Source organism: Scophthalmus maximus, chromosome 14, assembly GCF_022379125.1.
Source record: "Scophthalmus maximus strain ysfricsl-2021 chromosome 14, ASM2237912v1, whole genome shotgun sequence".
NCBI classification, from domain to species: Eukaryota; Metazoa; Chordata; class Actinopteri; order Pleuronectiformes; family Scophthalmidae; genus Scophthalmus; species Scophthalmus maximus.
Genome location: NC_061528.1, coordinates 1706624 through 1720000, shown reverse-complemented (window position 1 = coordinate 1720000; position 13377 = coordinate 1706624). Strand labels below are relative to the sequence as shown.

At 49.7% G+C, this 13377-nt stretch overlaps 2 protein-coding genes across 4 annotated transcripts in view; one reads left to right on the top strand and one right to left on the bottom strand.

Moving 5' to 3' along the window:
• Positions 1-469: 469 nt before the first annotated feature.
• Positions 470-11499, bottom strand: epsti1 (epithelial stromal interaction 1). Its single transcript, XM_035604981.2, has 10 exons — positions 11216-11499; positions 9727-9785; positions 9519-9602; positions 9330-9403; positions 9125-9208; positions 7920-7993; positions 7268-7352; positions 2671-2723; positions 2156-2346; positions 470-1091 (listed from the first exon to the last, which is right to left on the bottom strand). The coding sequence occupies exons 1-10, from the start codon at positions 11362-11364 to the stop codon at positions 958-960; spliced, it is 987 nt and encodes a 328-aa protein (XP_035460874.1). The 5' UTR covers positions 11365-11499; the 3' UTR covers positions 470-957.
• Positions 11500-12998: 1499 nt separating this feature from the next.
• raph1a (Ras association (RalGDS/AF-6) and pleckstrin homology domains 1a) overlaps positions 12999-13377 on the top strand; it is a 50980-nt gene continuing 50601 nt past the window's right edge. For 2 of the 3 annotated variants that reach the window (XM_047337229.1, XM_035603929.2), the window contains exon 1: positions 13001-13220. The gene's annotated coding sequence lies outside the window, so the exon portion shown is untranslated. Of the gene's footprint in view, positions 13221-13377 lie in introns of all 3 variants that reach the window. The other variant, XM_047337230.1, reaches the window with a different exon arrangement.

Below are 13377 nucleotides of genomic sequence, written 5' to 3'. Positions count from 1 at the left end.
CTGATTTATTAACACGCAGACGTGGTCGTATCCCGTTCGACTCTCTGTGGGGAAAAATGTAAAAGAAGGAAGAAAAGATGTTGGTCATTATTTCACAGGTTTGTTTTTCTAATAACCTTCCCAGTAATCAATTTTCCTCTGGAGTTTCCTGGACGGAACTCCGGAATTTTCTCGTGCTAATTATGCAGAAAATACAGCGACGGCGGCTTCGGCGCCCGACCAATCAATTTGTGTGATTTCACAGTTTATGCAAAGAAACGAACATTTCTGCCGGAGCGACGGCGAGTTTCTCGTTTCCATCTCCAGGAGGAGGACGTGTTCTGGATGACGTCAGCTCCCGATGCATGACATCCGGCTTCTGGGGGATTTCAGTGGGTTCCCTCCGTCAGGTGCGATCCGCGCCGACAGCAGCACCTGGAAGCTCCGCCCAGTGTCTCATGGGAACAACAACCACACAAAGTCAAACCGCTGGATTTCAACGACATTTATTGACGTCCGTTAGGACGCTGAACTGACACGATCATAAAAAAGGCTCTTCGATCCTGCTGTCGACGCATCACGTGACTGATTATAAAGCAAACAAAAAGGCTCGCACACACACACACACACACACACACACACACACACACACACACGCGCTGATTTAATCCATATCCCCCCCGGAAAATATGATCTGAAGACTCGTGAGTCACGGCGACGACCTTCGTCTAAACTGGCTGTGACTCACCGGTGCGTCGCACACACGGATGCAACGCTGTGATTAATAAGCGCAATGAAAAACATCTTGAGAGGAGCACATGCTACAGTAGGTGCAGTTGCTCTCCGTCCGTCCGTCCGTCCGTCCGCCCGGGTTGGACAAAAATGATTCCTAGCTCTTCTTTAACATCTCAACAATGATTGTACATTTATTCTTTGAATCCCCTGAGGCGACGGCATCGAGACGAAGGGGGGCGGAGTTCAGCTGAGCAGCGCGGCGGCCCGCTCGCAGTCGCCGTCGCACTGGTCCAGGATGTCCTCCAGGAAAACCCTGCTGCAGCCTGGGAAGCTGTTCACCAGCTCCATCAGGGCCCAGTCGCAGTCGGCCTCCGCGTCTGCAAAACACAGAGAGTCACACTTCTATCTGTCCAGAGCAGCGAGGACCGCGTTGTAATTAATACATCGTCATTAATAAATCATCAGGAGGGCGAAGGTGCCATCTGCACCAAAGTGTGACGGGTTCTTTCTTCGCACACGTTCCATCTTTCCACCAAATTTCGTGGAAATCTGTTCAGTAGTTTTCTCGCGTAACGCTGCCGACGCACAGACAGCTGACCGTCTGTCAATCATCATCGACATTAATCAGATTAACCGACTCAACGATAGATGGATGTCGCGTCAACGCGGCTCCAGTTCCAATGATTCAGCCGGAGCGACGGACGCGTCTTTGCGCCTCGTCTGAGCGCGAGGAGATATTCACCGAGGATAATCGCTTGAATGTGCCCAATCAGGAACGTCCCTTCGGATTTCGTTCATCTACGGTGACGAAGACGGAGAACGGGTTTCATCGCATCCAGCAGGAGCTTGCACGTGTCTGTTTGCTTTTCTCTAGCGCCCGTGAGTGTCAGGTATTTCGTAGGTGTGCGTGGCAGCCAGTCAGAGAATTCTGACTCGGTGTCGCCGCGGGCGAATTCCTGTTTGTCCAGGGCACGACTTGTTCCTCTTGGCGTGTGCGTTTGGCGGCGGGACAGAGTCTGTCAATCCTCGCTTCGGTTAAGCATTCCCGGAGAATTTCTCTCCCCTTTGAATGACAGGAGCTTAATGACACAGTGATTGTGAAGTCAGGTTTTCTTCTTCTGCTGATCCGCAACCTGCACAGTCACACACACACACACACACACACACACACACACACACACACACACACACACACACACAGACACACACACACACACACACACTACGATTCCCCACAAACTGCCACAAAGTGCCAGCAGCTCCGGGGTCACGCACCACGCACGACTTCCTGCCTGCATGTCTGAGGCGCGTAGCAGCTTTTGATTTAACGCAGACTAAACAACACAATCACGCCTCTTGTCATGTGTGATTTGCGGCTCGGTTCACCAGAGGTTGGGCGTGAGAAAACCAGTCGACGCGGGGAATTTTGGTTCGCGCTCACCATCTTCCTGTGTCCAGCTCTGCTCGGGATCAGCCGTCAGGCGTCCGCTCGCCGTGGACGCCGCCCGGTGGCCCGAACCTCCAGGGGCCGCGGAGGAGCCCCCCGCCTCCCGGACACCGTCCCTCCTCGGCGGGTTCCCGCTCCCGCCGCCGCCCCGACCCTCGAGGTTGTCCAGAAAGGCCGAGTTCACCCTGTCAAAATATAATGAATCAAAACATAAAGCTGCTTCACATTAGAAGTCCGCGTGTTGACACGAGGCTCCGAGCGGCCTGTAAACTTCTACACACACACACACACACACACACTCGACGTTCTCCAACTTTGTCCCAAAGGGACGAAACAAACAAGCCATCAATCTTCCCGCGGAACACTTCTGCCTGAAACATTTCCATCAACAAGACTCGGTTCTCGGTTTCATTTATGCAAAGTTTTTGTGCTTCAAACGTCGCGAGGCCGGAATAAAGAAGCTGATGAAATATGGAAAGGTAGAAGAAGAAGAGAACGAGTGTTCCTACCTCTTGTGATCCAGCTGAACTTTCTCTCTCTGTTGACTCGGCACGACTTCGCTCTGACAGACACAAGGAGACGAATCAAACCAGGGCACAAGGCGGACGAGAGCTGACAAACGTGAGACAGAACCGTTCGTACGTGAAAGTGGACGTAGTCACCGGGTCCGTGTGTGAAGCCTGTGTTCTGTGGTCTGACCAGCAGAGGGCGACTCTGTGAGAACGTGACTCCACTTCTCACTTGATTCATAACGTCAGTGAAACTTTTTCCTGAGGAGTTTGTGGTTCAATCTCTAGTTTCAAGTCTTCTTCAATAACCTGATGTTCATTTTGTACATTATGGTTCATATACAGTCAAACAGACCATAAAGCACCAGGTGTGTTTTGGGGGCGGGGACACAGCGTGATGGACAGGCGGTACCGTCCAATCGGCTTCATTTTCCGGACCCGGCGACTACGTCCATTTTCATGTTCAGTCTGTGGTTAACATTAACACCGTTTATCCATTTGCACCGTTTGTATAACGCGACGTCTTCACACTATTCCACTGGTCTGCTCTGTTGCACCTTCACGTGAACAACGGCAGGATCAAACTTACTTCACAAACGCTTTATGAGAAGGAAGAAGAAGAAATGCATTCGACGTGCTCGCCGGGGACGAGCAGCAGCAGCGGACGTAAACAGCCTCTGTAGAGTTTATGTTCGCGTGACAGCTTCAAAAAACACGCGGGAAGAAGGAAAATACGGAAAATGACAAACAAGAAACATTCTGGAGCAAATGTGCAGGGAAATATGAGGAGCGGAAAAACATTCAGAATAAGGAACACACACTACATCTGTACGGCTCCCATCAAAAGATTCTCCCACTCACTCTCTCACACACACACACACACACACACACACACACACACACACACACACACACACCACACACCCACAGATAGAGGATGTGAAGAGAAGAGATCAATCTGTCTCATGGAGCCGCTGCTGAGGGAACAACAGATCCCAGGGTTCCCGCTCGAGACCACATCAAGAAGGTCGACTTTTGCTGCTCGGCCGCCGCCGCCGCCACGAGCTTTCATCTGCTAATGTGTGACTGGAGAGGAGGAGAGGAGGAGGAGGAGAGGGGAGGAGGAGAGGAGGAGGAGGAGAGAAGAGGAGGAGGAGGAGGAGAAGAGAGGAGGAGGAGGAGGAGGAGGAGGAGAGGAGGAGGAAGAGAGGAGGAGGAGGAGGAGGAGAGGAGGAGGAGGAGGAGAGGAGGAGGAGGAGAGGGGAGGAGGAGAGGAGGAGGAGGAGAGGAGATGAGGAGGAGAGAAGAGGAGGAGGAGGAGGAGAGGAGGAGGAAGAGAGGAGGAGGAGGAGGAGAGGAGGAGGAGGAGAGGGGAGGAGGAGAGGAGGAGGAGGAGAGAAGAGGAGGAGGAGAGGAGGAGAGGAGGAGGAGGAGAGAAGAGGAGGAGAGGAGGAGAGGAGGGGAGAGGAGGAGAGGAGAGAAGAGGAGGAGAGGAGGAGGAGGAGAGGAGGAGAGGAGGGGAGAGGAGAGAAGAGGAGGAGGAGAGGAGGGGAGAGGAGGAGAGGAGAGAAGAGGAGGAGAGGAGGAGGAGGAGAGGAGGAGAGGAGAGAAGAGGAAGAGGAGGAGGAGGAGGAGAGGAGAGAGAAGAGGAGGAGAGGAGGAGAGGAGAGGAGGAGGAGGAGGAGAGAAGAGGAGGAGGAGGAGGAGAGAAGGAGGAGGAGAGGAGGAGAGGAGAGAAGAGGAGGAGGATGAGGAGAGGAGAGAGAAGAGGAGGAGAGGAGGAGAGAAGGAAGAGAGGAGGAGGAGGAGGAGGAGAGGAGGAGAGGAGGGGAGGAGAGGAGGAGGAGGAGAGGAGGAGAGGAGGAGAGGAGAGAAGAGGAGGAGGAGGAGGAGAGGAGAGAGAAGAGGAGGAGAGGAGGAGAGAAGGAAGAGAGGAGGAGGAGGAGGAGAGGAGGAGAGGAGGAGGAGGAGAGGAGGAGAGGAGGGGAGGAGAGGAGGAGGAGGAGAGGAGGAGAGGAGAGGAGGAGGAGGAGGAGGAGAGGAGAGAAGAGGAGGAGGAGGAGGAGGAGAGAAGGAAGAGAGGAGGAGGAGGAGGAGGAGAGGAGGGGAGAGGAGAGAAGAGGAGGAGGAGGAGAGGAGAAGAGGAGGAGGAGGAGGAGGAGAGAAGAGGAGGAGGAGGAGAGAAGGAAGAGAGGAGGAGGAGGAGGAGGAGAGGAGAAGAGGAGGAGGAGGAGGAGGAGAGAAGAGGAGGAGGGGGAGGAGGAGGAGGAGGAGAGGAGGAGGAGGAGGAGGAGGAGAGGAGAGAAGAGGAGGAGGAGGAGGAGGAGGAGAGGAGAGGAGGAGGAGGAGGAGGAGAGAAGCGGAGGAGGAGGAGAAGAGGAGGAGGAGAGGAGGAGAAGAGGAGGAGGAGGAGGAGGAGGAGAGAAGAGGAGGAGGAGAGGAGGAGAAGAGGAGGAGGAGGAGAAGAGGAGGAGGAGAGGAGGAGAGGAGGAGAGGAGAGAAGAGGAGGAGGAGGAGAGGAGAAGAGGAGGAGGAGGAGAGAAGGAAGAGAGGAGGAGGAGGAGAGGAGGAGGAGGAGGAGAGAAGGAGAGGAAGAGAGGAGAGAAGAGGAGGAGGAGGAGAGGAGGATAGGAGAGAAGAGGAGGAGGAGGAGGAGGAGGAGGAGGAGAGAAGCGGAGGAGGAGGAGAAGAGGAGGAGGAGAGGAGGAGAAGAGGAGGAGGAGGAGAAGAGGAGGAGGAGAGGAGGAGGAGAGGAGGGGAAGAGGAGGAGGAGGAGAAGAGGAGGAGGAGAAGAGGAGGAGAGGAGAGAAGCGGAGGAGGAGGAGAGGAGGAGGAGGAGGAGAGAGAGAAGAGGAGGAGGAGGAGGAGAGAAGCGGAGGAGGAGGAGAGGAGGAGGAGGAGGAGAGAGAGAAGAGGAGGAGGAGGAGGAGAGAGAGAGAGGAGGAGAGGAGAGGAGGAGAGAGAGAGAGGAGGAGGAGGAGGAGAGAGAGAGAGGAGGAGGAGGAGGAGAGGAGAAGAGGAGGAGGAGGAGGAGGAGAGAAGAGGAGGAGGAGGAGGAGAGAAGGAAGAGAGGAGGAGGAGGAGGAGGAGAGGAGGAGAGGAGGAGAGGAGAGAAGAGGAGGAGGAGGAGAGGAGGAGAGGAGAGAAGAGGAGGAGGAGGAGGAGGAGGAGAGGAGGAGAGGAGGAGGAGGAGGAGAGAGAGAAGAGGAGGAGGAGGAGGAGAGAAGCGGAGGAGGAGGAGAAGAGGAGGAGGAGGAGGAGAGAGAGAGAGGAGGAGAGGAGAGGAGGAGGAGAAGAGGAGGAGGAGGAGGAGAGAGAGAGGAGGAGGAGGAGAGGAGGAGAGAGAGAGGAGGAGGAGGAGAGGAGATTGGAAAGAAGAGGAGAGAGGAGAAACATGAGGCATGAAACAAGACGGGACAGGAAGAGGAATTAAGCAAAGGAAATGAAATGACAGGAGAAGAAGACGAGACGACAACAAGTGGAGACGAGAGAACGAGACAAAGTCGCCGTCTGTTATTGAGTCTTTCTTTATTACTGTAACTGACTGTAACTCTGACTTTCTCCCCCCCCCCCCCGCCTGGTGACAGATTTGCATCGGGTCCACGTGAGAAGACAAAGAGAGAAGAAATGCACAGCAACGAGGAAAAGCCCCTGAAAGCAGAAGCGGCAGCGTTTCCTCTGCAGGAAGCTGCGTGTGCACTTTCACCAACACTCAGCAACAAGTGAGGGGATGAACGCTGTGACATCACCGACGTGGCGAGGGGCCCGAGACACGATGAGCTCCGTGTCTGACAACACTCTCTAATGAAAACGTCTGCTCACGGAGCTAAGATAGAGATAGGGATGGATGATAGGAACCCCCCCCCCCCGCCGGTTTTCCTCCAGGTACTTTTCAGGAGTGCGAGTCGTTCGAACTCTCTCCGACGCAGCCCGGTCGTGTTTTGTCTCGCCGTGAACTCTGGGAAGTCCCTTGAACTCTGCCGGCCTTCCACTCGGGCCCTCCCAGGGAAAAGACAAAGAGAGGGAGGGGGAGGGGGAGGGAGAGAGAGGGGGAGGGAGAGAAGAGGAGAGGAAGAGGAGAGGGAGAAGGAGGCAGAGGAAACAAAGGACACATGAAACTGCTGAGGTCTCTCCCTCCCTGTTCTCACTTCCTTCTGCTCCACTGTGAGCTTTGCCACGCCCCCTTGGCTCCGACCAGGAAATGATTTGGGTGGGGGAGGGGTGGGGGTGGGGGGGTTCCTGCTTAATACCCTGCACAATGAAAACTCCCAACACCCAAAGAGTATTTACTCAGAAAACAGCCTCGGGAGGCAGATGCATCGGTGTGAATCACCACAGAGCAGCGACGACCGCACTGAACCCTGGGACCGCGCACGCGTGTGTGTGTGTGTGTGTGTGTGTGTATGTGTGTGTGTGTGTGTGTGTGTGTGTGTGTGTGTGTGTGTGTGTGTGTGTGTGTGTGTGTGCATGTGTGTGTGTGCGCGCGCGCATACGGTGTCTACATGCACACACACGTGTATACAGACACAACATGTGAAGTGCGCACACACACACACACACACACACACACACACTCTCTGTGCGGTTGCTGGCTCACCGTGGATGACGTGTGTGAGGCAGCGCTGGACGCCCGTGGATCCGGGGCTCTCCTCTCCAGACTCTGCAGGAAACGGTCAGACGTCCTGCAGGAAGAAAACACACACACACAGATACCAGTTTGTTTTGAAGAGAGAAAAAAAATATATAATGACGGGGAGGATTCGATTACAAGAGCCCACAAGGTGAGCGAGTTCTGTTTGTCCCCCGCCGACGCCGCCTCATCCTTCGTTTCTCCCGAGCATCCGATCCGCTCCGTCTCCTTTGTCCCAAAATTCTAAATGTCTTCATTGTTTCTTCACATTCTTCCTCTGTCTCCGTCGGCCTCGTTGGTCTTGACGCGAGGCCAGAGATGCTCCTCGACAAACAACTTCCCCTCCGGAGTCAGACGGGCTCCACGCTAAAAGATGGCCCACGTGTCTCCAATTCCTCCCGTTTAAAAAAAAAAAAAAAGGCCCAAATATTTCGGTGTGCGCGTGCCGGCCACCTCGCGCTGCTGACGTCATACACAGATTGTGTCATCCGATGCTGCGTCTGTGACTCAGATCCATTGCAGAGCAAGAGAGAACACAACACTCGACACCACGACAACAACAACAACAACAACAACACAATAACCGACGTGACCCGGGTGAACCTGATCCGCTCCTGACCTGAGGTAATCCGGCTCCAGCTGCTGTCTCCTCCTCTGCTGGTCCTGATGCTCTCTCGCCACCAGACGCTCCGCCTGCAACAGATGAGCGTTTTCCCATCATGCAACAGGAGTGATGTTCATCATCTCAGTGATCAGATAATGAAAATTTAGAGACTCAACATGTAAACATTACAGAATATAGCACGTGGCCACGCACATTACCTGCAATGCTACTTATTCTGGTCTGATATAAAAAGGAAACATGACTATTTATAACAAGAGCTCCGGTTTATGATCGTATGAAAGTTATTTTTAACATACAACAAACAAAAACAACTATTGATTCACAAGATGACGGAATGAATCAAAGGAAAAGTCTGTCAGAATGAAAAGATTAATTTTACAATGTTTATGTGGAAAACATTCAAATAATCTAAAACAAAAGTGGCAAAATCAGCATCAGATTTTCATTTTTAAGAGTGTATGTGAGGATTTATTAAAGCCTGAATCCCATTCTCCTGAAACACAAACACTCTACTACACTGAATTTCACTCTAATCCTCAGATGATGTCGTCGTCTGACGCGTTTCGCCCGACGACCCGTTATTGGCTGTTACGCCGTAAAACGCCACATCTTGACCCCACGGGGTGAAGAGGTCGAACACACTCAGTCTTTGTGGTGTGGACACTTTATGATTCTGGTATTTAACTCGAACCCAAGTGGGTCCGGATGGATGAGTGTTTATAACATCACGTCTATAGACGCCGAACACGTGCGTCTGTCTGCTTTCTTGGAATTGACCAGGACATTCCTCTGGTTTCACGGAGGTCGCGGTGGCGCAACGGGGGGAAAAGGGGGTCTGCGGAACAACCGCTGTGGTCTTCGGCATCAATCATCGCTCATCGTTTAACGGCGGCGGGTCCATTACCACTATCAAACCAAGAGCAGGGTCCAGACGTGGAGCTGGAAACCCATCGGGACCACGAATCAGAGAAGAGACCAGAGCAGAGGACGCTTGTCTCTGCTGCCATCTAGAGGCCCAACACGATAATGTGCCAATTCACTATTCTGTCATTCTGCACAACTGTTCTTCATTTCATTGTGTTTTGTTAAACCACCTCTCTTAAAAAAGTACGTAGACAATTACAGCACCACACTTTTGCTTTCATGGATAAATAAAATTTGAAATAAAAGATATTATATATATTAAATCTCGGTCTCACCTTCCTCCTCTGTTCGTCTTTCTTCTTCTGCAGCTCCGCCTCCTCTTCTTGCCTCCTCGTCTTGTCAAGCTCATCCTGTTTCATCTTCGAACAAAAGTGTGTGGTGAAAAACATTTCTCCTGCATCCGTCAAATCAAGGATTTTTGTTCAGTGAACCGACTGACGGATGCGGCATCTTCGAATGTCGCGAGATGTTCAAACGAACCTTCTTCTGCACTCTGGAGCGCTGCTGGTCTCTGAGCTGCTTGTCTCTGGCCTCAGCCAGCGTGACATCGCCACCTTCCACCACAGATCACAGCACATCAGCAGAGGAAACATGACAAAGTTGAAATGAATGTCCTGGAAAGAACCCGTCGAGGGGTAAATTTGCCTCCGGGGCAACTTGTTGCTTTACCCAGTCTCTCTGAAATCGGCTGCACGTACGGGACTCTGTGCGTCTCTTTCCATCGCTGACGAGCCTCCTCCTCTTCCTGAGCCACTACCACAACAACAACAACAACAACAACAACAACAACAACAACACAGCGTCATCACGGGGAAGGAAAGGATCAAATAACATGATATGGGAGGAAGGAAAGAGGAAAGCAGCGTCAGCAACCTACTCCTTATCAACTTGCTCCGTCGAAATTCATTAGGCGGAATCACGGTGTATCCACCGGAGCTGAAACCAGAAAACACAGACACAAAGAGACGTCATTAGTTATCAATAACCTGTAAACCTGTCGAATGTGTCGCAGCAACAGAAGGTTTGGATGCAGATTTTAAAGTGATTTCAAGGCAAAGTTCTGAAAGATGATTGGACACCAGGGCCCGACGTATCAGTCGGTCGATTACAGAGCTGCAGCAGTTAATCGATTAGTAATCCACGGTTAAATTAATCGCAAACTATTTTGATAATCGATTACTCGGTTCAAGTAGTTTTTATGAAAGAAAAGTCATAATATTCTGATTTCAGCTTCTTACACGTGAATATTTTCTGGTTCCTTTCATCTTGAGGCTTTCGAGGAAACACGATCCACATTTTCTTTTTACCATTTATGAACCAAACAACGAATCGATTAATCGAGTAAATAATCAACAGATTATTCGGTTATGAAGATAATCGCTAGTTGCAGCCCAAGTCGATATGAGCCTCTCTCAGACGTATCGGTATCGCGGCCTGTGCTTTTTACGGATATGAAAAACTTCTAATTTTTTATAACAACGTGCATTTGTTTAACATTTTGCGCAAAAAGAAAAATTTGTTTATTTTCTTAATTTGAAGTTCTATATTTTCTTTGTTTTCATATTATTCATAGTTACAGTGTGTATGATATAAAGTTTATGGTTAAACTGAAAAAATATCGAGCCACGAAACAGGATTCACGGTTATCGAGGTCACTCTTAAGCCTGGACACAAAACCAATAAACTAAACTACGAGATGAATCTTCACCATGAAGCAAAGTGGAAAACAGGAGAAAAGTCAAAGGAACAAGACTGAACATACTTATTTTAATAGGCAAGGAACTACTCGTCCCATAATTCCCACTGCAAATGACTGTCCAACGACTTCCATCCAATCAGAGACGTCGATGTTACACGTCGAGGATTGTGGGTAGTGTAGTAGTTTCAATGATACAGAGAATAAACACATGTTCACTTCCTGTCCAGACTTGTCACGTGACCCCTCTGTTCTTAAGACGCTTTCTAATAAACAGTGGCGGAGCAGTAGTGGAGCTGAGAAATTAATTATTATATGTGATAACAGAGTAGATTTGTGTGGCCTACAATTTAAAAAGTATGATTGTGTTCTCTTTATAAAATAAATAAAAGGAAGGTTCACGCTTTACAGTCGTTCTTGGGTTTTGAAACAAGGGAGTGTTGGATTTTCCGGGAAACAGTGAAGGCACCGTTTCTCTCTCGAAACGCAGGAAACGAAAGTGAAAGTTTCAAAAGCAGAAACATGTTGCAAACAACTCAATTCATATAAAGGAAGTTATAGATTCAAGGAAAAGGATTGTGCGTGTGATTACATGTATGTGTTTGAGCCTGACGTCATGCTGAACTTAATACATCATAATAATAATAATGATAATGAAGTAGTGACTTACCACTGAGGCTGCCTGTCTGCTGCCGGAGGAACAGCTGCGTTTGTGTCTGTCTGGTCGGTTCCAGTCGTTTCAGAATCTCTTCCTGTCCCAGGAGTGTTTCTGCTGGAGTTCGGATGAGGAGGAGGATGAGGAGGATGAGGAGGATCCATTCTTCAGACCCTGAACAGTCCTGCTCCTGTCGTCCAGCTCTGTTCTGTCTCTATGGGATGGACACACACACACACACACACACACACACACGAGAGAAACTCTCCTGTCACACTAATGATTACTGTAATCTACCAGTGCTGCAGCAGATTGAAGCAGCAGCTCCATCTACTGGACTCAACGGGTATAGCAGGAGTTTTGGGTGCAAACGTCATCTTCTGGTGTTACAACACAAGATGATGCTTCTGTTTCATCAACGCAGCCTCTTGCTGTTGATTCCAGCCTCCTCGGGTTTGTGGCTCAGTAGCTCAAGTGAAAGGTTTCTTTTTGTAAAACAACATCATTTGTTTTTGTCTTTCTTTCTCTTCTTTTTTAAGGAAAACTCGATATGTGGAAATCCCACAGTATATAAAGATGGATGAAGTCACAGCGTCCGGCAAAATGAAACAAATGAGCAAATGTCTGAAGCCTGTATTCTCTGGAATGACCAGCAGGGGGCGACTCCACTGGTGGTTTCTTTTTCTAATATTCCTTACACTTCCATAGTTTTGCTGTTTTTATATTTTGACATTTGTATGTTTTATATTTTTTACACTTTGTCAGATGATTTTTGTGACTGGTACCTGCTGCCATAACAACACCATCATTTTCCAGTTATGGATTAATAAAGTACATCCATCTATCTATCTATCAATCTATCTATCTATCTATCTATCTATCTATATATCTGTCAACACACACACACACACACACACACTCCTACACAGGCAGCGTCAGACCAGCAGAGGTCAGACTTCGGTATGAAAAGACGCTTAAAAGCTGGATGGAAGGTGTGTGTGTGTGTGTGTGTCTGAGAGAGAGAGAGAGAGAGAGAGAGAGAGAGAGAGAGAGAGAGAGAGAGAGAGAGAACAGAATATATAATACAATAATAATTAATAGATGTATAACAATAGAACAGAACAGAATATGATGACCTCATCAGGCCTGCCGCCTGATTGGCTGAGGCGGATTTCTGGGTTGGGCAGGACAGGAAGCAGGGCACCGGGAACGCGCAGGGTATGGATACGCGCTCCCGCGGACTTTTTTTTGGGATCCGTTGTGTAGAGCTCGAGGACGCGTCAAGTCAGACACAAAACTACACCGGAAGTGGGCCGCATTAACTTCACAATAAAACGGACATTTCCGGTTGTTTGACCTAAACGTCAAACAACGTTTGTCCATGAGGAATGGAATCGATATCACCATAATATGAATAATAGTATAACTTAGTATTGTTATATATGATTTTACAATAAAAATAGAAGATAATTCAGTGTATTTTATGTTTTTAATTTCAAAAATAATAAAAATTAAAAATTAAATTAAAAAAATTATAATAAATAATAAATAATTCAAATTAAATAAATAAATACAATAAAAAAAAAAAATGTAAACAATTTAAAATTTACATAAAATAAAATACGAAAATACATTAATTCAGTGTATTTTTAATGTATGTAGCATTATTTTAATCTAGTTTATTCATTTATTTAATAATCTAACTTTCATTGCTGGCTTTATGCGGTCGCGAAGATATCTCTTATTGTGAAACTCCCACCCGGAAGTCGGCGCACGCGTCCCTGCCTCTACCTTGACGGCCGTGTGAGCGGGGTCGGGCTTCAGTGAGGCAGCAGCAGCAGTCAGGGGAAATCTGGGATCTATCTCTGTGGGAGAGAAGGGGAGTCGGTGAAGACCCCCGCCCCCCCCCCCGGACCACACCGGACAGAACCCCCGTCTCCTCCGGAGGATCCTCTCTCCTCTCGTCTCCTCTGCGCTGCCGGCCGCGGCTTCTCCGCCAGGATTCCGCACAAGTGAGAGAGTGAGTGGCCTGATTCCCCCTCTCACCTTAACGCATCTCTCCCTCTCTCTCTCTCTCTCTCTCCCTCTCTCCCTCTCTCTCTCTCTCCCTCTCTCTCCCTCCTCGTCGCTGCTTCGTGGCTGCAGAGGGAGAAGATAAAAACATCATCTGTCTGTCT

Excerpts from the sequence above, each read along its gene's own strand:
- epsti1 (XM_035604981.2), bottom strand. The coding sequence starts at position 11,364 with ATGGATCCTCCTCATCCTCCTCATCCTCCTCCTCATCCGAACTCCAGC. Across the intron at positions 9,786-11,215 it reads GCAGACAGGCAGCCTCAGTG|CTCCGGTGGATACACCGTGA; the intron begins GTAAGTCACTAC and ends TTCTGGTTTCAG. Across the intron at positions 9,209-9,329 it reads GCTCCAGAGTGCAGAAGAAG|ATGAAACAGGATGAGCTTGA; the intron begins GTTCGTTTGAAC and ends TTTTGTTCGAAG.